This window comes from Mercenaria mercenaria, chromosome 16 (genome assembly GCF_021730395.1).
Source record: "Mercenaria mercenaria strain notata chromosome 16, MADL_Memer_1, whole genome shotgun sequence".
Lineage (NCBI taxonomy): Eukaryota > Metazoa > Mollusca > Bivalvia > Venerida > Veneridae > Mercenaria > Mercenaria mercenaria.
Genome location: NC_069376.1, coordinates 65,301,478 through 65,328,160, shown reverse-complemented (window position 1 = coordinate 65,328,160; position 26,683 = coordinate 65,301,478). Strand labels below are relative to the sequence as shown.

Sequence of the window (26,683 nt, the reverse complement as noted above, 5' to 3'; positions counted from 1 at the left end):
CTGATAAACGGGTAAACTGATTTAAAAGCATTACAAATCAAATACATTTTATCTAATCAGACGCGCTTTAAAGTGTTTATTTTGCAATAGTATGAAATGACTCATATTGAGTGATGGTCATGGGGACCTTGTAAATTACAAACAATTGCAGATAAGAATTCTGATATAAAAAGAGAAAATTGAAATAACTGATCAAATAACTGACTACATAAATCATCGAACAAATCATGAGGATTTTTATTTCAGGTAGGTTTAATATTGATCATTTAATATCATAAGTGTACGATAGTTCTATAAACTTGGAAGTATTCATATTTTAGCCAAATAAAGGAAACAACTAGAAATAAAAAGAATGCTCCCGCGATGATCCAGCAAAATAAAATGTCTTTCTTCCTACACTTTATTCTGATACTGTTACACGTGCACTGAGTGTCTGTTGTTATACACTTTTTCCAGATAATGTCCCGTGAACAATAATATTACTGACCTGAAATTGTTCAGTTTTTTTTTGCAAGTTAGTAAGTCCAACGTATGTGACCGAATGCAGCTAGGAAAACTTTTCTCTCGATCGTGAATAGGCAACTTTAAAGTTACATTTACATTTCTAAAAATCGTTCTAAAATATCTCAATATTACATCTTTCTGAAAAATAATCGGTAGAAATCATCCTAGTCATGAAATATTTTCTTTATCCAAATAGTTTAAACCAATTACTTTTATCAATATATCATACGCTCATTTTGATAATACTCAAATTTTCTTCCCTAACACTTCAACAACTGCAAAATGTATAAGATTAGCAGGTTGTTTTTCTATCATTTACAATATTTTGACCACTATGTTATGCTGTCAGATGACAGTTTTCATTTTCCCTTTGTTTCAGTATTGTTACTTGGAACACTAACCCTGACGCATGCATTGCAAGGGGTGTCGACAACAGAACACTTCAACAACTCCCTAACTTTAGACAGAGAGGGGAACTACCTTTTATTCTGGAACTATAATACCACCCACGTGACGTTTGAAGTAAGGGTCAAGACAAGGGGCTATGTTGGTTTCGGTCTTTCACCGAATGGGAACATGTATCCAGCCGATGTTGTTGTTGGTTGGGTCAAGGATGGACAAGTCCATTTTCAGGTAGGGTAAAACTGAAACTGTGTCGGACAAGTCCATTTTAAGGTAGGGTAAAGCTGAAACTATGATGGACAAGTCCATTTTAAGATAGGGTCAAGCTCAAACATGGTTTCTTAAAGTCATTGCAATACATGTTATTACGTGTAAAAATAAAATCAAGATATTAGATACGCTTATTTATTCAATATGAGAAAATTACAGTTACTTTAAAATCAAGAAGCGTTACGGAGAAGAAAGTGCATTCACTTATCATAACTCCATTCCAGCTGGTAACTTTTTTATTATATGTGTCGTTTGAAGCGCGTATTTGATTAAATACATTTGATACACTGTCAAGTTTTGTGTCCGATCTCGATAAGAATTTTCGCATGTTTGATAAATGTTTGTATACGCGTACTAGATAACACAGTTAGCTATTTTGTAAAAGCTAGTTAGCGCCCGTGTATTATGATTTATGCTTATGTTCAACTAACTGAGACAGAAAGATCTATTAAGTACTTATTCAAGTATACCATCGATAAGTTAGGCAAAAAGGCAGCAACGTTTACCTCTTTGGGTTTGTTATTTGCAGTAGCTGGTTCTCAGCTAACCAGTTCATTTACAACTGCTCCCACAGAAAGCAAGGTAAAAAAGTGGCCATGGAGTTTGAAAGCTTCGGTCATTTTGGTTGTTTTTAAACAAAATATCTATCGCAGTACCGAGATTTGCTTGAATAACCTGGGTTCAGATGCCTTATGTCATGACTGATAGTGTTTTATTTTGGACACAGGATCGTCATACAACCGGTCACTACACACCAACTGTAGACAAGTCACAGGACTGGTTCCTGCTACATGGAGAAGAAAATGACTTTGGAACCGTTCTTAAGTTTGTAAGAAAACTCAGCACATGCGACCAGAATGATATGGAAATTAATGTAAGTTAAACTTGGAGTATAAGTCTCTTCTTGTCATTATATATTACTTTCCGGTCAATAGTTGTCGCTGTATGCCCGGTCAATAGTAAAAAAAAAAAAAAAAAACAAGTTAGATGAATGTGATACATTATGCAACCTTTAACTAAGTTAGTTGTTTTTAGATAAAAAAAGGACGTCAAGTAACGTGTAGCTTACTGTAATCTTCCGCGACTGAACAAAAAGTATATAGTTCCGCCGTTTGCTAATGTAGTCTATTCAATAAGTTTGTTATTGCTTAATTAGAAATGCATTTTGTTCCACAGAGATCAATAGATGGATGAAACACAAATATTTTGTATTTTTTTACAGAATGGAACCCAAAGAGTTATCTACTCCTATCACCATGAAGATCCAGCAGACGAGAACAGTTTAGCATATCATGGCGCTGAGAGACGGGGAACGAAAAGTGTGAATCTCCTAAATGTCAATAAACCGCCGGAAACTGTCTCTTTCGAAGAAGTTAAAGTGTATGATTTCACAGCCGGAAATGTAGGTTTATTTGAAATGCATAATATTTAAACTGGCGAAAACATTACATGATTATTTTTAAAATTAGGAACCAACCCTGTCATTCTCTTAAGTATAGAATGCAGGTACTATGCAATCTCTAAGTTTTGTAGAAAACTTGAATTGCTGCGTTCAAAATTTCATATGTGAAATTAAAGTCCAGCTTGAAAATATGATACTATTTTGCATAAAAAATGAAATTTACTAAGATTTTTTTTTACACCTTTATCATATTTTTCAGTATTTGGTTCCAGACAAAGATACAACATATCTATGTGTTGCTAACCAAATGCCAGATCTTGGAGGAAAACACCATATGATTGAGGTATGACATCGGCACGGGTTTCTCGCGTGTAGAAACAAATCATGACCAGTATCAATGCCTTTTTTTTTAAATATATTTTTTATTTGCAACGCAGCGATCATGCTCATTTGAATGGCCAAACCTTTCTAATTGTTAAAAGTATATAGAGGATATTTGTTTGTTTCAGTGTAGGATTGAATATCTTTCACGAGTGGACACCAACATGCAATATTTTTACGGGCGGCATAGCCACGAGTGAAAATGTAAAATCTGGTATTCGAGAGTGAAAGATATTTTGACATTGCATGTTAAACAAACAAATTGTCTTTTAATTTCATGTTTGACTAAATTTACCCGTTTATAATTTCTTACCAGTAAAAAATATATTTGATATTTTTCACTGTGAAAAAAAAGCAGCAGATATATTTCACTCTAGTATTTTGATAATTTACTGCAAAATAGGTGATAAAATTTGCTTCACAGTTAATCCTTTCCATGCTGGACACGACTGATTCTGCCTTCGCGACCAGTGTAGATCATGATCAGCCTTCGCATCCGTGCAGTCTGATCATGATCTGCACTGTCGGCACTGTCCGCCATTCAGTCAGTATCTTTTTGGTAAGCACCTGTTTTAACAGTTAATGGTACTGTCCAAATTTGAAGATGGCCAAGTTCATTATAGAAATTAAGCAAGGAAAGGGTTAATTTTTGGTTTACACTTACCTAGAGAATTGTTATGTTTACAGTTTGAGCCAATTTACACACCTGGAAATGAGCACATGATACATCATCTGGTAATTCAAAGATGTCCTGGTAAACACCCAGACCTTCACAATGCTAAAGGCGAATGTTTCACTAACTGGCCGAAAGGATGGCCGTATTGTCCTGAAATATTTATTGGTTGGGCAACTGGAGGTGGGGTAAGTGTAGCTCCCGAAGCTTTTGTCAAAATGTTAATGAAGCGAAATAATTGTATTTTATCCATTATGTTATATCGAAATAACAGTGGTGGCACTTTTATAATTAATCCAGTTAACGGTTCCGTGATGAGTATTATAAGTAAACATAAAATAAGATCACTTTCATGTGTTTAAGCTTTTTTGTTATTGTGATTGATGGTCATTACTTGTCAATAAAATCAAATTATCTAGCTTTTTGATCAAAATAATTTAAAAATATAAAAAATAAAGAAATATCAGTTTTATTAGAAGTCAGGTATAGGGTGTTTAAATGGTATTGCAACGTTAATAAATTCGATTAAATTGCATCTGCTATAACTTTGCCTGGTCGCATTTGGTATTCCCAATCAATCGTTATATTTAGTTACACCTAACCATACTGTACAAAATCATCTGACGCATATATACATAAGCAAGAGCCATTAGAATAAGGTTTAGCCTGTCTGAATGCATCTACTAGTATGTCAACAGGTATCTTTACATTTGATCTAGCATATTCTTACTTACATTTCAGCCATATTATTTCCCACCAAACACCGGATATCCGGTTGGCGGCCCTGACGATTATTCGTTTATGGTGATGCAGATCCATTACGACAATCCTTCATTTAAATCAGGTAATATTATTTAAATCAGGTAATATTTTCATGATTTTGCAAAGGCTGCTGGCTGTTTCCTTGCCTACAGCTTATGGTCAAATCACATGCCCGTGCGCAATGTGGATTTGAGTCATGTTGAATTAATTCAGTAATGAAGCCATCACTCTGACTGTTACGAAGGTGTTCCCTGCCCTTCAGAGGGCAAGTGTTTTTTCTACCGTTGCAGTAAAAAATACGAAAATGTAACATATTACGTAAAGTGGGCTTGTTACGCTTCACAATGGTAGCGACTTTTTTGCTAGCTTTACTAGAACTCGTCCGAATTTCCGACTGTGTTAGACGCAATGCATTCTAGTTGTACAGCAATGTACAAAATGCGGAGAATAGGTACAAATTAACCGCAATTTGGTGTTACTGATAATATGATGCATAAAAAGAGTATTGTGAGTTCATTTTGTCCCATTTTAGTTTGATAAATCAGAATATAATTATACACAGTATCGTCTAAAAGAAGATAGCTATAACTGATGACCTCGATACATGACCTTGACCTTGCATATATGGCGGCTTTAACGGATGTAAAGCGAGACCTTTTGAGGAAAGTCAATGCAAGGATTCATCTTCTACCATGAAAAGGTCATGACTCTTAACAAGATCATGCTGTTGATATCGTGTTTAATATAACAATATTGATTGAGATATGATTAAGGGACATCATAATCATCATCATCATAATCATCATCATCATCATCATAATCATCATCATTACCACTGCAGCAGCAGCAGCAGCACCACCACCACCACCACCACCACCACCATCATGATCATCGTCGTCGTCGTCGTCATCATCATCATCATTAATTTCTTTATTAGTTTAATCTATCTATCATAATTTCTACTACCACCAGCATTATCATCCAAATAAAGCACAATATTTATTCCCAATATTAATAATCAGCATGCACTTGAGCTACAGTAAAAATACAATTTAAAAATTCAGACTGTGCCCTCGGGATATAATTCCTTCGCGTATAAACTGCAAAAATTATCATTCAGCATCGAATCACTGTTTGGGATTTGCAACGCATTTTGTCACCGAAATTTTGGTAATTGTCATCAAATCGCATTGCTTTAATTATGAGCGGTAACGTACTAGGCTAAATTATATTTATGTGTATGACCACAAAACAGACTCTCACGTACTGTTAGGAGAAATTAATTGTGATGGAATAATATGAATACATCTTGGGCCGTATTCATAAAGCATCTTAAGTATAAGTATAAGAAATTGATTATTTACTTAAGTATTACTTAAGTAAGAAATTAATTTTACTTAAGTATACATTTGTATTTGTTATTCATAAAACAACTTAATAAGTAATTCTTGGCTTTTATTGTGGACGAAAACATTAAAAAACCCCATTAATTTCAGACAGATACAACATGCACAATTATGTTTAAAGTGCTTTTATCTGAAAAACAACACTTTAATCGTACTAACGACGCTATTTTGTTTTCTGACTTCAGTCATTTCTTACGTATTTTAAGTTTAAGCTGTTTTATGAATAGGACTTAAGTTTTTACTTAGACTTAAGCTGAAATCACCACAAACTTAAGTAAAATCTTCAACTTAAGTCAAAACTTATACTTAAGATGCTTTATGAATACGGCCCCTTGTGTGCATACCATTTTAAGCGTTAATTATCTGGCTATGTAGTAAATGCATTCACTTGTAAGGAACCTGCGGAAACAGGACACTCGTATTTGAAAAACCTTTCACACTCTTTACTCTGCAGGGATGATTGACAACTCTGGTATACGTATGCGCCTAACTCCTAAACTACGACAGCATGATATAGGATCACTCGTAATTGGCCACAATGTGGCGCCGTTCCAGGTCATTCCGCCGCACGAGACGGCCTATGTGACCAAAGGTTATTGCGCACATCAGTGCCTAAGTGAGGTTGGTATCATAGTTTTACATATAACGCAGTAAATGTCTGAACAAAAATAAAAAAAGGTATGCAGTACTCTAAATAATGATTATTTCAATTTAAATAAAACTGATCCATGACTTTTTCTATAAATCATGTAGCTTTACAGTGGGAGAAAATCTCATAAAGGCTAATAAAGTCATAGCTCTGTAGGACCACATTCTTAACAGATCGCATTTGTAACAGATTTCGTACGTATACGATCGCATTCATAACAGGTAAAATGTGTTACGAATGTGTTTGTCCAACATCGGGGTTGACATGAGAAGCACATATGTATCATGTTGAGTTTTAGACTGCAAATTTTCAATGAGTTGATTGTCATCGCAACATCATTAAATGACTGCCATAAGCACCATCACAAGTTAGCGTCGTCGTCGTCGAGGTCAATGACATCATAAAATTATTTGAGCCGCATCATGAGAAAATGGGCCTTCGGGAATCTTCGAGGCTTTGCAACCAGTGTGGGTCCGAGTGTATATCAAAATCCCCTTGATCAAAACCCCCTCCATTGAAAAATGACAGGGTGTTACAAAATCCCCTTCATACTTTTGCAGGGGGTATCATAATCCCCTCTGTGATTTTCATTATAGATATATAGATATCAGTGCTCCGAATTATATTATGTTTGCTAAAGGCATTGTATTTACGTGTTTTATGCAATAGACTTTTAAATTGTATATAGTTGTATTTGAACTTGATGAAATAAGTAAAAATCACAGAGGGGATTATGATACCCCCTGCAAAAGTATGAAGGGGATTTTGTAACACCCTGTCATTTTTCAGCGTAGGGGATTTTGATCAAGGGGATTTTGATTGTCTCCCTGTGGGCCCAGATCAGCCTGCGCATCCGCGCAGTCTGATCATGGCCCACACCGTTCGCTGTTATTTCAAAGAAGGCTTATTCTACCTGAATATGAAATTTTCTGACCCTGATTCAGATTCAGATGCATAAATGCACAGGTCAGCCTAAATATAGACTCTGTTATGTCCGAATGCCAATTTTCCCGTGACGTGGCTCAAATTTTATAATCATTTCTGCATCCACTGCCACTACCACTTAAATATGATTACAACTTCAGCTACTTCTACTGTTACCTCGACTTGCTGAAATGTAGACCCACATGCTCAGGTCACTGGTTCGAACCCGGTGGCGACATACATTTGTAGCTATCTTTCGCCATCCAGAGCTGTTTCAAGTTGGTTGACAAACAGGAAGCTGCTATGTCACGGGACAAATTATATACAACTAGTCATGGATGTAGTCGTTAGCCTTAAGTCTAGGAGGGCCCGACCTTGTGCTGCGAACTAATGTCTATGAGATTTTAAGATAATACACCTTATTTTCTAATTACCCTCACTCCACTGAGTCCGTCTGTGATGTACATGTAATAGGCCTTCTTTTATTATAATCCCGCCGTGAAATAGCGGAGTCTGTGCGTTCGTGCAGTTATACAATATAAGTTCATGTCCTTGGTATAACTTGCCCATTCATAGTCAGATTTTCAAATTATTTGGTACAAATGATCAGCATGGACAGAAGGTGTGTTGAGATCATGATCCTTGTTGCTACATGTATATATCCAAGATCAAGTTCACAGCTTTGAACTTAGATTTGTTTTGTTATTTTGTTGTAATATATGTTTGTGCCCGGATCATAACCCGCTTTAGTCAGATTTCCAAATACTTTGGTACAAATAACCACCATTTATTGACAATCTGTAGTGATCATATTACACCTATTTCTGCAAACGTCTCAAATTTTGGGACCCTGTAGAATGGTTTCGATGAATATTATCTGTGTTTGTTGGATTCGAGCGCCTGTTTTCAACAGTATTTAGGTAAAACAGTTTCGGGCAGTTAATCTTACCATTGATCCTAGAACGGACCAGTCCAAGATGATGATGATGATTATTATTATAATGAAGATGATGATGATGATAATGACGATAAAAATGTCAGTAATATTAAAATCAGTACAACAGTATCTTTATGTTAGTAACCGACAACATCCCAGCTTGAAACAGCACTGAGTGGCGAAAATAGCAACAAATACGAGTAGTTTTCACCCGGTCTCGAACGTGTGTCCCTCGACACTTTTGTCGATGGTAAGTTCTTCCCATTAATTTCAATTGAAATTATACCCTGGCTCATATACGAGTTTACACTCATATGTTCGTTTATGGGTCTGGTAAAATGCACCGATACACGTAAGGTATTAACTGGGTGGATGAGAGACACAATATCTCTGGAAATTCCGGACCTGACTAGGAATTCAACAGGCTCCGCCGGTTTCGTAATCTGCAAAACTATCCACTGCACCAGCCTCACCGATGGAGTTACTCGTGCCGCTCCTATAGAGATGCAAAATAAGAATGTTTCCATACGAATGCAGACACCAGGCCTGGCAAGGAAACTCTCATAGTAAATATAATCCAATAAAGTTCACGTCAGGGTTTTAAGTTGGACATATTTCATTTGTCGTCTGAGTTTTTTTATGTTTAAAGCAGTGCGAATTGACAAAGATAAACAAAACGAAAACGAAAAACCTATCTTGCAGCAACCCGCGGTCACCGACGACATCAGGATCAGAACAATAGCCATGAGCAGTCCTCGAATAGTCAAGCTAGTCACTATTTTTAAGTATACATAGATGTATATATACCCAGTGTTCAGCTTTAACAAGATTTCTATGTTAGTTGAGACTGTCTTGATCTTGATTTTCGAGAGCACTTTATTTGTTGTTGAAGTGATACAACCAGCGAATTGCCGGGGATTGCATGTGGTGTATCCTCCCCTTTAATCATACATATTCACATGTATTCATGCATTTAACAAAAATGAAATCTCACAAACTAAAACCGATATGAGAAAATTAATAAGTGACATGTACATGAAGTACCATGCTACTTTGAACAGACCAGTCATGATAACCGTTCGGTATTCTTGCCAAGTTTAATTGCCAGATAACAAACCAGTACCAAGATATCCCTCTTATCAACAAGAGGGCAAACATGGCCCACTATCGCTCACATGAGTAATACTACACTATACATGTTATTAAATGTGCGATTTTTGCCATTTTAGGGGTCATAATTCTTAAGACAAATAGCATGATATGTCTACTCTTCGAGGAAGAAAGCAAGATCTTAATGATATATAATTTCTATGCATGCTTGGTCAAAATCAAATCATAAATGTGATCTCTGTCATGTTCTCAATGCTAAAATCAGCAAATTTTGTCATTTAAGGGGCCATAACTCCAGCACAAATGTTGCTATATAGCTGGTTTTCGTAAGGAACCGTGATGTTATAGATATATAACTTCTATACAAGTTTGGTCAAAATGAAATAATAAATATGGCCTCTATTGTGTTCACAAGACTAAAATAAGCAAATCTTGCCATTTCAGCCATAACTCTGAGATAAGTGGCGCGATATGGCTGTTTTAAAAGGAAGTGAGATCCTATATAAGTTTAATAAAAATCAATTAACAAATGTAGTCTCCATTATATTGACAAGCAGCAGTTTTACCAATTCAGGGGCCGAAGTCAAATGGTGCAATACGGTTGTCTTTGAAAGGAACCGAGATCTTATAGATATATAAGTTAATCGGGTTCACAAGGCTAAAATCAGTAATTATTGCCATTCCAGCGGCCATAACTCCTAGACGAATAAGGTGATATGGCTGGTTTTCGAAAGGAAACGAGATATAGATCTATATTAAGTTCTGTGCAAGTTTTGTCAAAATCAAATGATAAATGTTGTCTCTGTCATATTCGCAAGAAAAATGTGAACGGACGGACGGTCGGACGACGGACGACGTATAAAGGATGTTCACAATAGCTTACTTTGTCACTTCGTTCAAGTGAGCTAAAACATGTTACAAATGTGTTTCAGATGTAAAAATGCACTTTTTTGTTCATTTTTCCGATTGAAAATGACATGTGACAAATGTGATAAGATGTCACATCAAAAATCGGCATCGATCACATTCGTCACAAAAATTGTTACATATGTGCTTGATTTCTGTTACATATGCGATCTCATTTGTAACACCTATTACATATGCGATCGCATTTGTAACACCTGTTACAAATGCGAACTGTTACGAATGTGGTCCTACATATCTCTGCTCCGCATATATATAGTTATATATGAAAAAAGATGTTAGAAATGATTTCACTTTAAATGATTTTTCAAAAGCACATTTTTCATTAACTACGAGAAACATAGTACATGTCTACAATTTTGTAAATTTCTTACATTTAATTTCATAAATTCATTTTTTTTCCAGCAAAAATCATTAAATTTTGCAATAAACTTTCCAAACACTCGGCCGAATGTAAAATATGTAAATGGTAAATGTGAACTGTCGATGTACGTATTTATATTTTGTTTTCTTTGTTAATCTTATAACATTGTTTTATTAAATACAGGCGATGGATGGTGAACATGTGGATGAAATAAGAGCCGTTTCCGTCATGCATCATGCGCATCTATACGCTTCCGGTATGAAAACGAGGCACTTCCGGAATGGAACGGAACTAAAACCTATATATGATGATCCAAACTACGACTTCTATTTTCAAGAATTTGTTTCTTTGAAAGACGAAGTGGTCATTAAAAGGGTAGGTCCCTTTCACTTATCAAATTGTATCTATTTTGTTAAATCATTATTTGAGATAAATATATTTTATAACTTCTTTAATTTGCTATAATATCAGATTCATGTAATATATACAAAATTATATCAGAACAGAATATGCGTTTACGCAGTGTTGTAGTTAGTCTGTCATAATAATAAAACGATCATTAAGACAGATACTTGCATAATTATATGTATTTTGTGGCAGCCATTTTAGCAGCTCTCAAACATGGCATAGCGGTGTGGAAGTTCGACAGAAAATGCATTAGGTGTTACAGAAAGCAACAAGAAATATCAACATCAATAAATATGTATAATGTACAATAAATATCAGTACATTTCACGAAAATGTCAGTTTTATTTTCCACGGTTCTTGCATACAAGTTAAGTTTGACCGTCCTTTTTCACAGGGTGACAGTTTGAGAACAGAATGTACGTACACAACGTCAAGGAGCACCGATCCTGTCTTTGTAAGTGAAATATATATGGTTGTATGAATCCAGTTCTGTCTTCATCCGCCCATCGTCCGTTCGTCCGTCTGTTCATACTAATTACCTTGTAACGGAGACTTTATTACCTGAGAAATATTTACCAAACTTGTTCAGGTTTTATAACACCATAAAATCCAAGTAATAAGAAATCAGAATTTACAAGACCTACATGTAGGTGGTTCCAACTCAGGTGGCCACCCATGGCTGAACAAATACCTGTAAGGGCACCTGAGACCCTTCTACACCATAAAACATGAAAAGTCACCTAAGGACCTGATATTGTGTCGGTTTGACTAAATGTTTAGCAATATATCACCAAACCACAGAGATATTTGGTAAAATCTTAACCAACAATTTACTTGTCAAATACATCAATGGTCTTTTGACGTACTGTACCATACTGTTGGATACTTAAAATATTCTCTAAATGTTTCCTCCCTTTAAAAATGCTATCTATAAAGAACTAAAGTAAACAATTATTTAAAAAGATATGTAACCTTGTTATGTGAAGTTTAAACCCTGGGACATTATTGCAAATGCATCAAAACGAAGATAGATACCAGTTCTTTGAAAATGGCGTTTTTAAAGGCACTGAACAGTCCAGAAGTGTGGCCCCTTCATGCAGTCCCTTTACGTGTTTAATTTTCATGTAAAACAACCCTTATTTTCTATGAATTGATGATGTTTGATTGTTTTCTCAAAATGTGGACCTAACCCTTGAAACCCAGCAAAATAGATAAATTATTTTTATAACCGGTAGGGTGGACTGACGACGAGGGAAGAGATGTGTGAAACCTTTCTATACTACTATCCAAAACTGGACATACTCGTATGTACCTCGTTCCCTGCGATGTGGACTAAATACAATTACACACGCGGCGAAGATGACTGGGGTAAATCATACTTTTTTTAATATCCTTACTGTAAAAAAAGCTTAAATGTGCGGAACAAATGTCATACATCTTCACGCGAAAATACTTAAGCAGTCCATCAGATCAGTGGTCTTTCCTAGACGTGTGTCCATGTTAATGATGACTGTTAACCTTTACCCTGCTAAATTTCTATAAAAATATACTGGTTTATCATTCAATTTGGGTAGCACCATTTATCATTCGAAGAGGTGTTCACTGGAAATTTACTGACTGAATAGCGAACAGTGCATACCAAGATCGCTATATAACCTTAGTTGGCACTTACAACACAAAATCATAAGCATAGTATCTATAATTACATTTTCATCGTCTTTTTGTAGTCTTGAAATAGTGTCAAACGGCATTCAGTTCGATGTAATTATTTCAGGTGAGGGTCCTGGCAGCTTTAAATATGTTATGAAGCATGCGTATGACTGGTCGAACAGCACAGAACGTAGTCTGTTTAAACTTGAACAAGAGAATGTCTCTGTTTACCATACGTGTAGTTTCAACTCGCATAATGGCACTAACCGCCACGATGTAAGTATAGATGATTTAGTGTACTTTATGTATGTCACGGTACGGACTTGGTCACGTTAGGGGAGACGATGTATCAGGCAGCCGGTTAGCTCAATTGGTAGAGCACTCGCCCTGTAAGCGAGGGGTCCCGGTTCGAGCCCCGGACTGACTTCACATTTTTCTTACACTGTGACATTTGGCGCCCAACATTGGACCGTGGCATGCTTGCTTGGTCTGTTTTACAACGCATGCAATATTATGTACCTTCGGAACTCGAGGACGAGTTTCCAATTTGTGGGGGTGCATGTCACGGTACGGACTGGGAGAAGATATGTCAGCCTGTTAGCTCAGCTGGTAGAGCACTCGCCCTGTAAGCGAGGGGTCCCGGGTTTGAGCCCCGGACTGACTGCACATTTTCCCCTAGCGTGATTAAGTCTGTACCATGACATACATCCCCCACACTGGCCACCAATGTCACGGATATTCGTGAGCTCTGCATTTAGGGAGAGGGAGAATAGGGTTTGGAGCCTGCAAATATACCTAGACACTAATATATTGTCAAAACAGATGACAGAAACACGGTTCTCGCTATAACTTCTATAATATCTGTGCGCACGCGCATAAAAAAGCGTGAATATCATGTCAAATGGAAATTAATGTAGTATTTATGAGGCCCGACACTTTAGTTAGGAGATGGTGAAATGAAATAAAAGTAAAAATGGAAAAATGAGACGAGATGGACTGATGACAGGAAATACACTTTCACATGACATACAGATACAAGATGCACAATAACATAGACTCTGACAATCTGATAATAATAATAATAATAATAATAATAATACATACGAGGTAAGATTCGCCTTAATTTCCCTAGTGTCTAATGAAGTTTTGTTTTTCCATAGCAATGGATTTGAAAAAAAAGCTATTCCATATACATGTATATTATATCAAAACCCTCTATGTTAAGATATCAAGAATATATAAACTGTTTTTTTATATTTTTTTCAGCATAGAGAATGGGAATTTGTGGAACACGACACAGATTATATTTCATATGTGCCGCCAAAATCAGATTGTGACATTGCTAACTGAATGTTGTCTCTATATAGACATCTTCTACATTTCGTTTCGTCTAGAAATTCAAGAGAAATTCATCTTTATACATAAGGGAAATGTGTTCTTTTGCGAATATGGATTATATCTTACTGAGTTTGTTTTACGAGCCCGACCGAAAATGTAAAAATTGTCTTACCTCAAATTGAGACATATTCCATCTTCACGAAAAATAATCAATTTTACTTTTTATTTCATACTAATTGATGAAAAACTAACAAAGATATAAACGGAAACGTTATCTTTCACAGAACGAGTGATTTTGTATATATTTCACTGATAAAATACAGTGTATCCTTTAATCAGCTGCTATCGGCAGCATAATGACATTGATTTTACTTAATTTACAGGATTGTTTGTCTTTGAAAAAAAAACCCAGCTAAATCTACATAAATTGTCATAAATATAATGATAATAAAACGTTATAAGAAAAAGTCGACTGTCTTATTCAATAATTTTGTTCATCAATACTTATACTTTATAATACTTGTACTTTTTATTTGACATTCTGTTCGACTTATTTGTAAGTGATTGCATACCATTCTCTTTGTACTGTTATTATTAAAAACTTTAATACTTTGTCAATTTGTGGTCCGTGTTTTATATTAGAGTAACAACCAACTACTAAAATGGAAGATTCTTAAGTAAAAAATAAACATGTAAAGGTTTTTGACAGATATTGATTGAAATAGTCTGGAAACTCCTCCTACTTATATTATAAAAATCATTTACCTGCTAGTTAAAAAATAAGTGAAGTAATAAGGTGCACTTATGCCTTACACGTCACAGGATCGCAACGTAAAGTATTCAGAAGTAATATATATTTAGTATTACTTTTTTTGTTGGGTTTAACATCGTACCGACACAATTGCAGGTCATAAGGAGACTCCAGCTATGATTGTGGAGGAAGACTCCAGGTGCTCCTCAGTGCATTGTTTCGTCACCAGCGGGTACCTGGGTAGAATCACCAACCTTTCGTAAGCCAGCTGGATGACTTCTTCACATAAAGATTTCATCGCCCCTAGTGAGGCTCGAACTCACATTGGTGAGGGGCAAGTGATTCGAAGTAAGCAACCGTAACCACTTGGCCAAGGAGGCCTCCATATCATTTCACACATGTCGCGAGAAGTAAGGTTCGTAAGTTACGTGGTTGAAATTATAAAACTATTCAGAAGAAAGGCATAATCAAAGACTATTCAGAAGTAACTTTGTATTGCATACATCCATATTCGAAAGCATAAAGTATAGACACATTAATTTCCAATATTAAGAAAACAGCAACTCGAGACTTTCCTAAATTTAATGACTATTTTTTAACATAAAAGACACGCATAGATAAATTGATAATAAGTATATACACTCCATCTCTGGAAACTTTTTGTCAAAATGAAAATATAGCATAACAAAAATAGTATCACAAACAAAGTTTTATAACAGTATCTATAATAAATTACAGTAAAAAACATGTATAGAGAACATGCAATCATCTTCGTTTGAAATAATAATAAACTATGGTAATACTGTTGTTTTATTTTCAAAGATATTTAACCCCTACCTCAAAACTTTTAACGTGGGTTTTCAAGCCAGAAGGGTAGTACCTCTTTTTTAATCGTGCCTTCCTCATGGAACAGCGGAACTCTACTAACCCTGAAGCCGGGTTGGCAGGTACCCGGTCAGTAAAATTCGTGCAGAATGAACAGGGGAAATTCAGTTTTACTTATTGGCTCTATACATTTTAATTTGCAGCATTGGTACCTGACTGGTGTGATATGATGTGTGTCATCACTAATTGACAATTTCATTACCATGTTCATAGTTGTGTCCTGAATGTGGCTGCAAAGCTGCCATTTTAGAGACATATGTCCATTTACTGAAATCACAACCAAAAGTACTACAATCGAGTGTAAGCTTACAGTTGATGGTGAGATTAAACGAAAATACATAACATATATAATAGTTCGCTATATATTTGCAAACTGTAAACAATGATACACAAAACAAAACACATGCAAATATAACATACAATCTATTTTGTTTGGTTTGATACCAAGTAATTGAAAATGCATAACGATTTATCCCCACCCACCAATATGTCTTGAATGGTTTTTACGTTTTGCTCAAGGCAGAAAATATGACAAACGGACAGACGAATAGAGAGATGCAAGCGCCATTATATAATACTTCCTGTTTTTCTAAAACAAGTAGATAAAAGTAATTTCTGTGACACCAATGTGCAGTTATTTCATGATTGAAGGTAAGCACAAAAATGAAACAACAACAACAAATGATAGACCTAGATACTGTAAAGTTACCACGGCACTGAAAATGTACATGTTTACTAAAAGTAGTTCGCTATGTTTTGTAAGCTTAATCAAAAAGTTATAAATCATCTCAATTTGGATTGCCGACTTATTTCTCAAAACCTGATATTTTATGCCATTCGTCTAGCATAGCAAAAATAATTTACTGAAAATTAGTGAAAACCCATTTAGGAAGATTTTCGTTTATGGTTTCAAAAACCAATTCATTCGATTTACTCATTTCAAGACACTTAATAATGTTACTTTGCAAGGATGCTTCAAACAAATACATATCCAAATGATTTTATACCAAAACTGACCAAACTCATTATTACATACAAGACGAGTTTTTACAAGTTTAAAGAAGTACATGTATGAACCAGGGGGTTTTATATGCAAGGTGTATGTATGAACCAGTCGGTTTTAAGAAAAAGTGTATGTATAAACCAGCGGGTTTTCTGAAAGGTATATATTTATCAGGGGTAGGACGTAAATGGTGTCTTTCTGTGGTTTAAGTGAGAAAATTGTGTCTATCGGGTAAATATGGCAGATTTTGTTGACAAATCTCCTCCCGACAATTTACCGTGTGTCTGTACCTGGCGCCGTAAAAAAGTTATATTAAACGCTTTATACGGAGATGAATGGTTTTATGTCCTGCTCAAGTCCACTTTTCCAACGACTTTTGTAAAAAGCGGTATAATTTCGACCAAATTTATGATAGCCATGGCTTTAGAATTACTGTTTATTCTTACATACGACTGCATAGCACAAGTGCAAGAACCTTTTATTGTCGATATTTTCTTGGGGAACTTTAAAATAATTTGGTCTGTATTCGGGTCACTCTGTACTGTGTTAGAGTTACTAGTATGATACTATTCCAAAGTACAAGGAAAGTCATCACAAAACTTACCGACAGCCTAATCGTTTTCAATTGTGACTGCAAGCTAGCAGTTCATAAGACAATTTAACAAAGGATGGTTTATTTTATTGTTTTGTTTTGAATTGAATTACATTAAATATACGTCAATGTAAGTACACGCTTAATGCAATCAGTAATTGTGAATAGAGGTCAAATGTTATAAGCACTAAACCCGCAACTGAAAAACGACACTTATATGTATCAGACAGAACATCACGATACTTGGTAATCAAAATTTACTATGCCATAATATATTCACAATTACTGATTGCATTTAGCATGTACATACATTTACGCATACTTTACAAAACAATAAAATAAACCATTCTTTGTTAATTTGTCTTATGAACTGCTAGCTTGTAAATATGAAACGTCACAACTGAAAACTGTTGGCTATCGAAATGTTTTGTAGGCGGCTTTCCTTGTACATTGGAATGGTATCGTACTAGTAACTCTTACATAGTACAGAGTGACCCGAATAGAGACAAAATTATTTTAAAGTTCCCCGTAAGATACTGAAATCGGCTTAAAACAAGAAACAATCGGCCATAAAAGGTTCTTGCACTTGTGCTATGCAGTCGTAAATACGAATTAATAATTCTAATGCCTTGGCTATCGTAAATTTGGTCGAACGTGCACTGTTTTTTTTTTTTTACAAAAGTCGTTGTAAAAGTGGACTTGAGCAGGACTTGAACTATTTATGAAGCGTTCAATAACTTTTTTACGACGCCAGATACAGACTCAGGGTAAATTGTCGGGAGGAGATGAATAACGTGGTCACAGAATGCACGCATGCAATGTTTCCAAAGTAAAAGAAAAACTTACTTACTTGGCAAAATACAAGCCCTTGGGTGATGATTTGTCAACAGAATCTACCAAATAGACACAATTTTCTTACTTAAACAACCGAAAGACGCCATTTACGTCCTACCTACTGTGTATGAACCAGCTGGTTTTAAGCAAGAAGTGTATCCATGAACAAACAGGTTATATGAATTAGGTACGTATTCGAACGTGTTGGTTTGTGAAAAAGTAGGTCTACGTGTACAAACGAGTGGGTTCGTGAATAAGTATGTTTACGAACGAGTGGGTTTGTGAAAAAGTACATTTACGAACGAGTGGGTTTTATGAAAGAGGTAGGCATACCAATGAGTGGGTTTGAGGAAAGGTACGTGTACAACGAGTGGGCGTGTGAAAAAGTACGCGGACGAACGAGTGGGCTTGTTAAAAAGAACATGTACGAACGAGTGGAAATTATGAAAGAAGAAATTATACTTACTAGTGGTATGTGTACGAACGAGTGGTTGTTAAGAAAAAGTACGTGTACGAACGAATGATACGTGTACGAACGAGTGATATATGTACGAACAAGTGGTACGTGTACGAACAAGTGGGTTTTATGACAGCAGGTTTTTCCTTCTTTTCGCCTTGATTAATCATTTTCGGGCATCATTATTTCCATAAAATATGGAGCAAATTTATTAATTTATAGATCAAACAAACAGATCATTACTGTAGTGAGTACTTTTAATTTTATACGTGATCTTTATTATCATCAGCAAAAACTAAAACACGACTGTATAATAATATATTTCCCTTCTCTAACTCTTAATATCAGTAAGCTACAGTCACACTGAACGTTTTGTTTCTTTATCAACTTAATCCATTCTTTTAATGACTCGAGATTAACTAGTCTCCTCTAATATATTTTAAATTGTGTCAATTAAATCAAAGGGTCGATTGATTAATTACATATCCTAAATAGAACGTCAGATATTATCGATTGATATATTATGATACAGATATAAGATCTTTTCAAATGATAATCTTTATTCTTCAATAATTTAATCGATTAAATTTGTAATCAAGACCACCCTAAAACAGTAATAATACCAAGATAATGAAGTGCAGTGGTTTGTGTTATTATATACGTCATATAAATAATTTCACAAAACTTCACCTTAAAAAAACTGCTAAATTTGGAATACGAAATGTGTGAACCTTTTGTAATACGGAAGACAAATTACTATAGCGATATGATACAGGAGTAAACAACAAACATCTTACTGAAATATGATAGTAAGATTGTTATACGGTGAATATCGTGGAGCGAGATGACAAGGGCACCTGAATGTCATAATTTATCATTCTTATTTACTATATTTACAACGAGTACAGAATAGTTACAATTAAGTTATGTTTTAACATTTAATTAAGAAAAAACCACCAAAATGGATAACACATAACTTTAGTCTTATTCCAAGCTGACACAATTTAATGCTCGAAAACAAACATTTTACACATAGTAACTGACATTGAAACACAATGGCTAACTCAACACAGGACCAGGACCACCTTCTATCAGATCTTAACGATGAAGAAGCTAAACTTTTTATCCCGGTGATATTATATGTGGGGATTTTAATGTTAATTGGTACGATCGGGAACTTCATGGTTGTGTATTTCTATGGATGTAAATCTAAGGCCTCACCGTCAGTTAGTTTTATATTTACACTGGCTATTTTCGATTTAGTGACATGTGTTATTGGAATGCCGATGGAAATTGCTGATTTACGATACTTTTTCAATTTCAGAAGTGAACTTGCTTGTAAAATATTACGTTGTGTGACATATTTTGCTTCTATTTCTTCCGGATTTACTCTAGTTGCCATAGCAATAGATCGCTACAGAAGAATATGCAAACCATTTGAAAGACAGTTGAATAATAAACATGTAAAAGTGGCTTGTGTAGGTACTGGTATTCTTTCTCTCTTACTGTCTTGGCCAGCAATTGTGTTCAATGAAGTCGTTGATGTAGAAATTGTAAACAAGGACGGCATTACCGTAATTGGAAAAGACTGCACAACAACAAAAAGAGACGATTACAGGCCGTTTATGCTTGCTTTTAATATCGTTTACCTTGTTGCTTTTACACTTGTAACACTGATATTAGCGGTTCTGTATGCATTTGTTAGTCGTCAGCTTTTCAGACATAAGAAATTTAGATCTTACGTTGCGAAAGGTAGTACAAGCGTAAAACGAATAACCGTCATGTCGAACTATGATTCTGATGAAAACTTGTTACCTCCCCGTGAAACAAGTACGCTTTCAAACAGAGTCTTTGAAGATCCTCCAGATGCATCCGGATCTGTGGTTGATATGAAAGAATTTGTGACACGTGGCCTTACGCAAGTTGAACATGATCGCCCAACTTCCGGTTACACGGCAATAACCGGAACTACGGGGCTTACCGGATTGACAGATTTAAGCGGTAAAAGCAGGGGCACCTTGCATAGCACGAAATCCATGAAGTCTGTCACAATTTGTGATCCATCACAAAATCAAATCTTTCCCATTGAAGCGAGGGAAGTTTTAAGACCATCAAGTAGCAGGTCACAATCAGAATGGAAACGTAATGTTGGGAATAGACCAGGGACTGCAAGCAGTTTTGCAACATTTTCAAGCCGCCCATCAAGTGCGGCATTGTCAAGTGTCAGTGAATTCTCAAAAGTCACACATAGGAATGGGAATGATGTTAATCAAAAATTAGATAATGAATATGAGGGTTCTAATACGGACGGCGATCAAGAAAATATAGAAGCTGCAAATGAAGTTCATGAACAGTCAGGTGAAGAAAGTGATGGAAGAGTGAGTATAAGGATATTTGAGCATGATATAGACGGAGAAACGGTGACTGTTACAGACGAAACCGTTTCTAGTTTAGATGAAACATTTATGGAGAGTGGTGAAAATACAAAATCAAAACGTCCAGTAAATGACTTAGATGAGAATATAGACACGGCGTCTGTAAATAACATTGATGATGTTGGTGATGAATCGAAAGATTTTGAAAATACAGACGCGGCGACTGAAAATAACATTGATGATATTGGAGATACATCGAAATATTTTGAAGCTAAGGACATTGAGCAAGAAAAAAGCGAAACCACACGTATTACAGAAGTTAAAAGAAGTGAAAGACCACCAAGTACACAGAGTAGCAAATCATCAAAATCAATGAGTAGTTACATTTCTAAAAGGTCAAATGTTGTAACTCCTCTAAGCAAAGTGACTATGACCTCAAGTGTCGGTTCGCGAGCTAGTACAGTCAAACGTATAAAACGTCTGTTGCATGGCAACGTTTTTAAAAATGCCAAAATGAATACAGATACTGATAAAGTGAAGGAACTCAGGATGAAAATGTTGGATATAAGTACTGTAAAATATACAGTTATTATGTTAGTTATAACAATTGTATTTGTGTTTAGTTTTTTACCCTACCTCGCACTGGTAATCTGGAGATACATCGAGGATGACCACGAAGTCAATTTCATGTCAGACACTGGACTTGTTTTTTTCCAAATTGGTATTCGTTCGATATTTCTTAACAGCTCCCTAAATCCTGTAATTTATGGTGGTTTTAATTCAAAATTTAGAGCTTTCTTTTACGACACATGCTGCAGCTGTTGCATGACTCCGAAAAGGAAGAGGAAGAAAAGAACTCAGTCACGTGATCATTCTGATAGTACTTCCGGGACGTGACGTGGCGAAACTGCATCATGGGAATGCTGTTTAGAATTTATTTGTCCAGTATGAATATGCATTACGTTCCATATTCTTTATTCATACATATATACAAAAACTTACTCAATATTTTGTATCTTCATAAATATATACACCAACAACCATATTTGTAGACGAACCTCACCACAGAAAGAATCTGTTTGTTTGATCTATAAATTGATAAATTTACTCAATATTTTATTGAAATAATGATGACCGTATTTATAAATTGGGGAATCCAGACGGACAGTATTTTCATATTTGTTGTAGTGATAAAATGAATTCTCTAACAGTATATTATATAATTTTGTTATGCTTAATAAAATATAGTTTACCTGATATTTTACTTAGTTTCCGAATTAATTTCCAAGCAACATTATATGCCTTCGTTTCCTAAACATGTGAAGATTGGTGTATGGGTTCTTTATTTTCCGAAGTGTATTATTTTAACCAGCGACAGGCTGAGAATTCAACTTACTTTCCTTTTAATTCATCTTCCTTCATTCATACACTGCAGAACGTTTTAGAACAAGACGAATCGATCCTTTCCTATATTCAAATATCTAAACGTGTAAAAGAATTTAGCCTTAGCAGTATGAATATTTCCCCACTATAAAAAATAAAATACATAATTCTATCAACTTTAAAACTCTATAAAATTTCTCTCGATGACTTTTCTTATCATGTCCAAAGAAATTCGCATGTCTTCTCAACCAATGAAAAGAAAGAGCGGAACAAAAAGATGAAATACACATAAGGAGGGAGGATTGTATTCGGTCTGAACAACTAAATATTGACTCTGTTACATATATTCAACAGTGGGTAAGTTAGTTCGTATTCTAAGTCTTTCAAAGAGATTTGCATACGTGAAATGCAACTTTTGTGTTCCTTTGTGTTATCTTTCGATGCAAAGGTCACAAAAACAACAAAACATAACCGAACAAAAACAAATAGAACGCACTGTTTTCACACGTACGAAAAAACCGAAACGGAGACTAGCGTGAATGGAATTCCAAATTGGGTTACCGGACTCGGTCTGGAAAAAGTAAAATGGTCGCGTTTTCCCTCCAATTCGTCGATATTTTATTTTATTTAAGTTTATGGTGTTTATTGGAGAGGTCTATCAAAACCTCTCCATAGTGCTGGTTTTCAAACAAGGAGAATTTAGACTAATCTACTAATTTTACGGCGTTAGATTTCACTTTCTAGCGCAAATTACGGTAAGCCATTCTAAAATGACCCAATGCGCTTGCGTACAAGTAAGTTTTGAAATATTCTAAGACGAAAATAATTGTTCGTTTAAAATAAAGAAATATAGTGTAATACTATTGTTACAAATGTTGGAAACGGTTCAGTTATTAACAAGAAATATATAGATATATATTTACTATTCTTTATTCGCAGTATTCAAAGATATGCATATGAATTGAATCACGTTGAAATGTATTTCATTCAATTAAATGAATTTTTAGTTTAACTGGTGGGTTCGTTTGCCCTGTTCGGAAGATCTGCCGGAATAAGAAGAATTCTTCCGAGCTTCTGATAGTTGGAGATGTTAATCACGTGATCAAAACAAGGCGGCAATTCGACAGACTGAGTAATAAACTAGAACAAGTAAAATGTTTAGAATTTCAAATAGCACATTAACAAAAAAAATATCTAAAAAAAAACCCATTTAAAAAAGAATGATATTTTCACTTCCAGCAGACGTCCGTTCGGTTGGGATTTTCTTCTAAGTTTTTCTAAAGCTTCTCGCAAGCTATTCTCTTGGGCCCGTTGACAAACAAACCTGTGAGGTGAGGTTCTCGCAAAAATGGTAAGATTCTAATCTGGCAGCTTTCACCAGGGCCAAGTTCAGTGTACAATTATTGCGGTGGTAGCTTTTGAACGTTTTTAAATGAAATTCAGTAACTAGGAAATGCTTGGGCTTACAGTGACAAAATACAGTCCTCGGATTGGCGGAGGTTGATCATAACCTGAAGATGACTTATGGATTTTGAGGTCATTAGGTCATGGTCACAGTGACTATGACTCCTGATAGGTCACAGTGACCTACAACAAGGAAACTGTTTTTCGTTTATAGCACAGCCTATCATATAACCAGACAACAATTAGATAACAATTGTTATCTATGTCTCTGATATAGCTTTATAAGGAACAACACTGGACCTCTCCTAGGTTTCTTTTTTAAAAGAAGCCTACTTGTTTTTCTCTCTGTTTTTCTCTCTGTTTATGCATTATACATCCCATCCCATTCTTCCTCGGCGGTGTTGATGTCTTTTTATAAGTAAGTATCTGAACAATACCGTATTATCATCATCCATATTGTGGTGGGCGGCCAATTCACGTGACGTTTGTATTGTACACGCGGAAAAACCGTCTCGATTCAATTTTTTATTACTAATCTTTATTACTTGACGGATATTCATAAGATAAAGAGCGTCAAAGACAATAAAATGAGTGCTTTCCTCTGCAGATAGCGTCTACCATCAGTTTTCAGTTGTTGTTTTTTCTTAAAAACTCTGCCCAACTGCTTTTCTTGGACTAGAGGAAAGAATGTTACGAAAATCCATCAAGTAATAAGGAAAATATAGGAGAAATGTTGATTTTCTACGTGTGTACGGTATCCAAAAGACACGTGAGTTGGCCACCCTCTGCTGTGTTACAACACATTTTTACCAAAAAGACAGCAATCCGTTAAATGTCTCTAACATACTACATACGTATGCCTCAATAGCCAAAATTGGCTACACTCATATGCCAAAATAGGAAAAACTGACAGCCACAGAAAAGCTAAATTCACTGCATTAGCAAGAGCTTAAACTACACAAAGGTTTGACGCTTACAAAAACAAGAATATTTGAACGCGGAAAATCAAACAACAAAACCTATTTTTGATACAGCTGCGTCTAACAAAAGGGTTGTAGTGTATTGCTGAACAGAACAGATTTGTTATTTTTATACATACACTTGAACATAACAGTCCATCATCAGCTTTAACAAATTACAATATGTAAATGTATACCGAAAAAAATGGCGGCCATTAGATGACACTTTCTGTTAGTTTCAGGTAAATAAATGTTTGACTTACTTTTTCTTCTACTATTTCACAATGTTAAAACGTTTTTTTTTGTCTAGTTATAAGATTATACAACTAATCAGAGGTCCCCTAAAATCCATTTTATGCAGACACATACTTTACTTTTACTCTCTACTATTCACTTACTACATGTTTTGACCAGTCTCCCCGGAAATAAATCAAAAGGCCATTAATCTATTTCAAATGATGTAAAATGATGCTAACTACTGAACTAAAAACGCTTAAATTTTTCTTTTTTGACGAGATGGGCTATTTTAGTCGATTAAGGACCTAGCAAGTTCTTTTTGTCATATTTTAGCATTACATACTCACTTAGTCAGTTACTCAACATACATGCATTCATGTACTCACTTGGCCAGTTACTCAACATACATGCATTCATGTACTCATTTGGTTTGTTACTCAACATTCGTACATTCATGTACTCACTCAGCTCACTCACTTTATTTGCAACTTTCAATCTTTAGCTAGTTTTATCTTGAACAGAGATTTTATTCATCTGCGTTGTATATAACTGGTTAAAATGTGTTTTAGAAGATTTAAGTTCATGTAAGCATATACAGAAATAGCGGGCAATTAGCCCAAAATTGGAACTTTTCATGTTGTTTCGTATCAGAGATGTTTTATTCGTAAATGATATTGAATATAGTACACGTGATTTTTTATTCTAATTGTTAAAATTTGTTTTAGAAGGTTTTAGGTTTACGTGTACAAAGATATAGAACTCAATTGTATAGGATTATCTAGCCATAAGTAAGAATCATATAAGATAGATACTGTAAAGGTGGTCGAGTAATAGTTGATCTACTTATTGTGAGTATTTGTGGCTTGGTTGGAGTATGGGCACGAGGATTGTTTGGACTGTGTTGGTAAATTAGTAGTGGTGATTTCCTGAGTTTTTCCCTTATGCCTTGCACTGCATGTTTGCCGGGGCTCAGTCAAAACGATGCCCTTGTTCATAATCAAATCAAGTTCCAAATGTTTAGTATGAATTTGTAAGTTAAATTTGAGTCTGTATATTGTCTCTTGTAGTTCTAGTTAGAACGGTCATTTATAATTGTTTTATTTTGTATGCAAATTTTTATGTTTGTAAATGAATGAGACATAAATAAACTATAAAATATATAAAATGTCTAAATGTTATTGAAATTAGCAAGGTTTTCTTATTGAAAACAACAAATATCTTTACGAATAAATGGATTTTGAATCCAAATTGCATGAATAGTGTCATAAAATGCAAGAATATCAGGGTATTTGTTTAATGGGATGATCACATCTCCAGATTTTCTTGATAATTCGTAAAGAAAGTAAGCAGATCCCAATGAAATGTGTGTAGCTTTAGAATGAATGTTAGTTCCGAATAAAAACTATACTAAAATGTTCCTTATAGCCTGATCACTACCACATCAAATGTAAGCCACAACACAACATTAAAGGCTTTACGGAAATCTACAAAAACACCGTAAAGTTTCTCATATTCATCATTTTAAACTTTGTTCATAATTGAATATAAAGCAAAAACACAGTCTATCGTGCATTTTCCTTTGCGAAAACCAAATTGAAGTTCTTACAATAACTCGTTTTCTTCTGCCCATTTTCTCAAGCGCGAATCTAATAATGCTGAAAATATCTTTGAAAATATACTTAATGTTACGCCTCTATAA

The 26,683-nt window shown here is 35.0% G+C and overlaps 2 protein-coding genes across 2 annotated transcripts; both read left to right on the top strand.

The window, feature by feature from the left end:
• The first annotated feature begins 95 nt into the window (after nucleotides 1-95).
• LOC123541442 (DBH-like monooxygenase protein 1 homolog) lies at nucleotides 96-14,722 on the top strand. The gene is made up of 13 exons (XM_053527287.1): nucleotides 96-246; nucleotides 884-1,137; nucleotides 1,904-2,050; nucleotides 2,399-2,578; nucleotides 2,838-2,921; nucleotides 3,647-3,820; nucleotides 4,374-4,476; nucleotides 6,255-6,421; nucleotides 10,892-11,083; nucleotides 11,511-11,570; nucleotides 12,352-12,484; nucleotides 12,891-13,042; nucleotides 14,033-14,722. Exons 1-13 carry the CDS (start codon nucleotides 228-230, stop codon nucleotides 14,114-14,116), a joined length of 1,749 nt encoding a protein of 582 aa, XP_053383262.1. The 5' UTR covers nucleotides 96-227; the 3' UTR covers nucleotides 14,117-14,722.
• A 4,553-nt stretch (nucleotides 14,723-19,275) lies between these two features.
• On the top strand, nucleotides 19,276-25,262 carry LOC123541280 (uncharacterized). Its single transcript, XM_045326696.2, has one exon. It carries the CDS (start codon nucleotides 19,682-19,684, stop codon nucleotides 21,896-21,898), a length of 2,217 nt encoding a protein of 738 aa, XP_045182631.2. The 5' UTR covers nucleotides 19,276-19,681; the 3' UTR covers nucleotides 21,899-25,262.
• Nucleotides 25,263-26,683: the final 1,421 nt, after the last annotated feature.

Bases quoted from the DNA above. Each gene is read 5' to 3' on its own strand.
- LOC123541442 (XM_053527287.1), top strand. The intron at 3,821-4,373 runs GTAAGTGTAGCT...CTTACATTTCAG, and splicing joins GTTGGGCAACTGGAGGTGGG to CCATATTATTTCCCACCAAA. The intron at 11,084-11,510 runs GTAGGTCCCTTT...CCTTTTTCACAG, and splicing joins ACGAAGTGGTCATTAAAAGG to GGTGACAGTTTGAGAACAGA.
- LOC123541280 (XM_045326696.2), top strand. From the start codon at position 19,682: ATGGCTAACTCAACACAGGACCAGGACCACCTTCTATCAGATCTTAAC.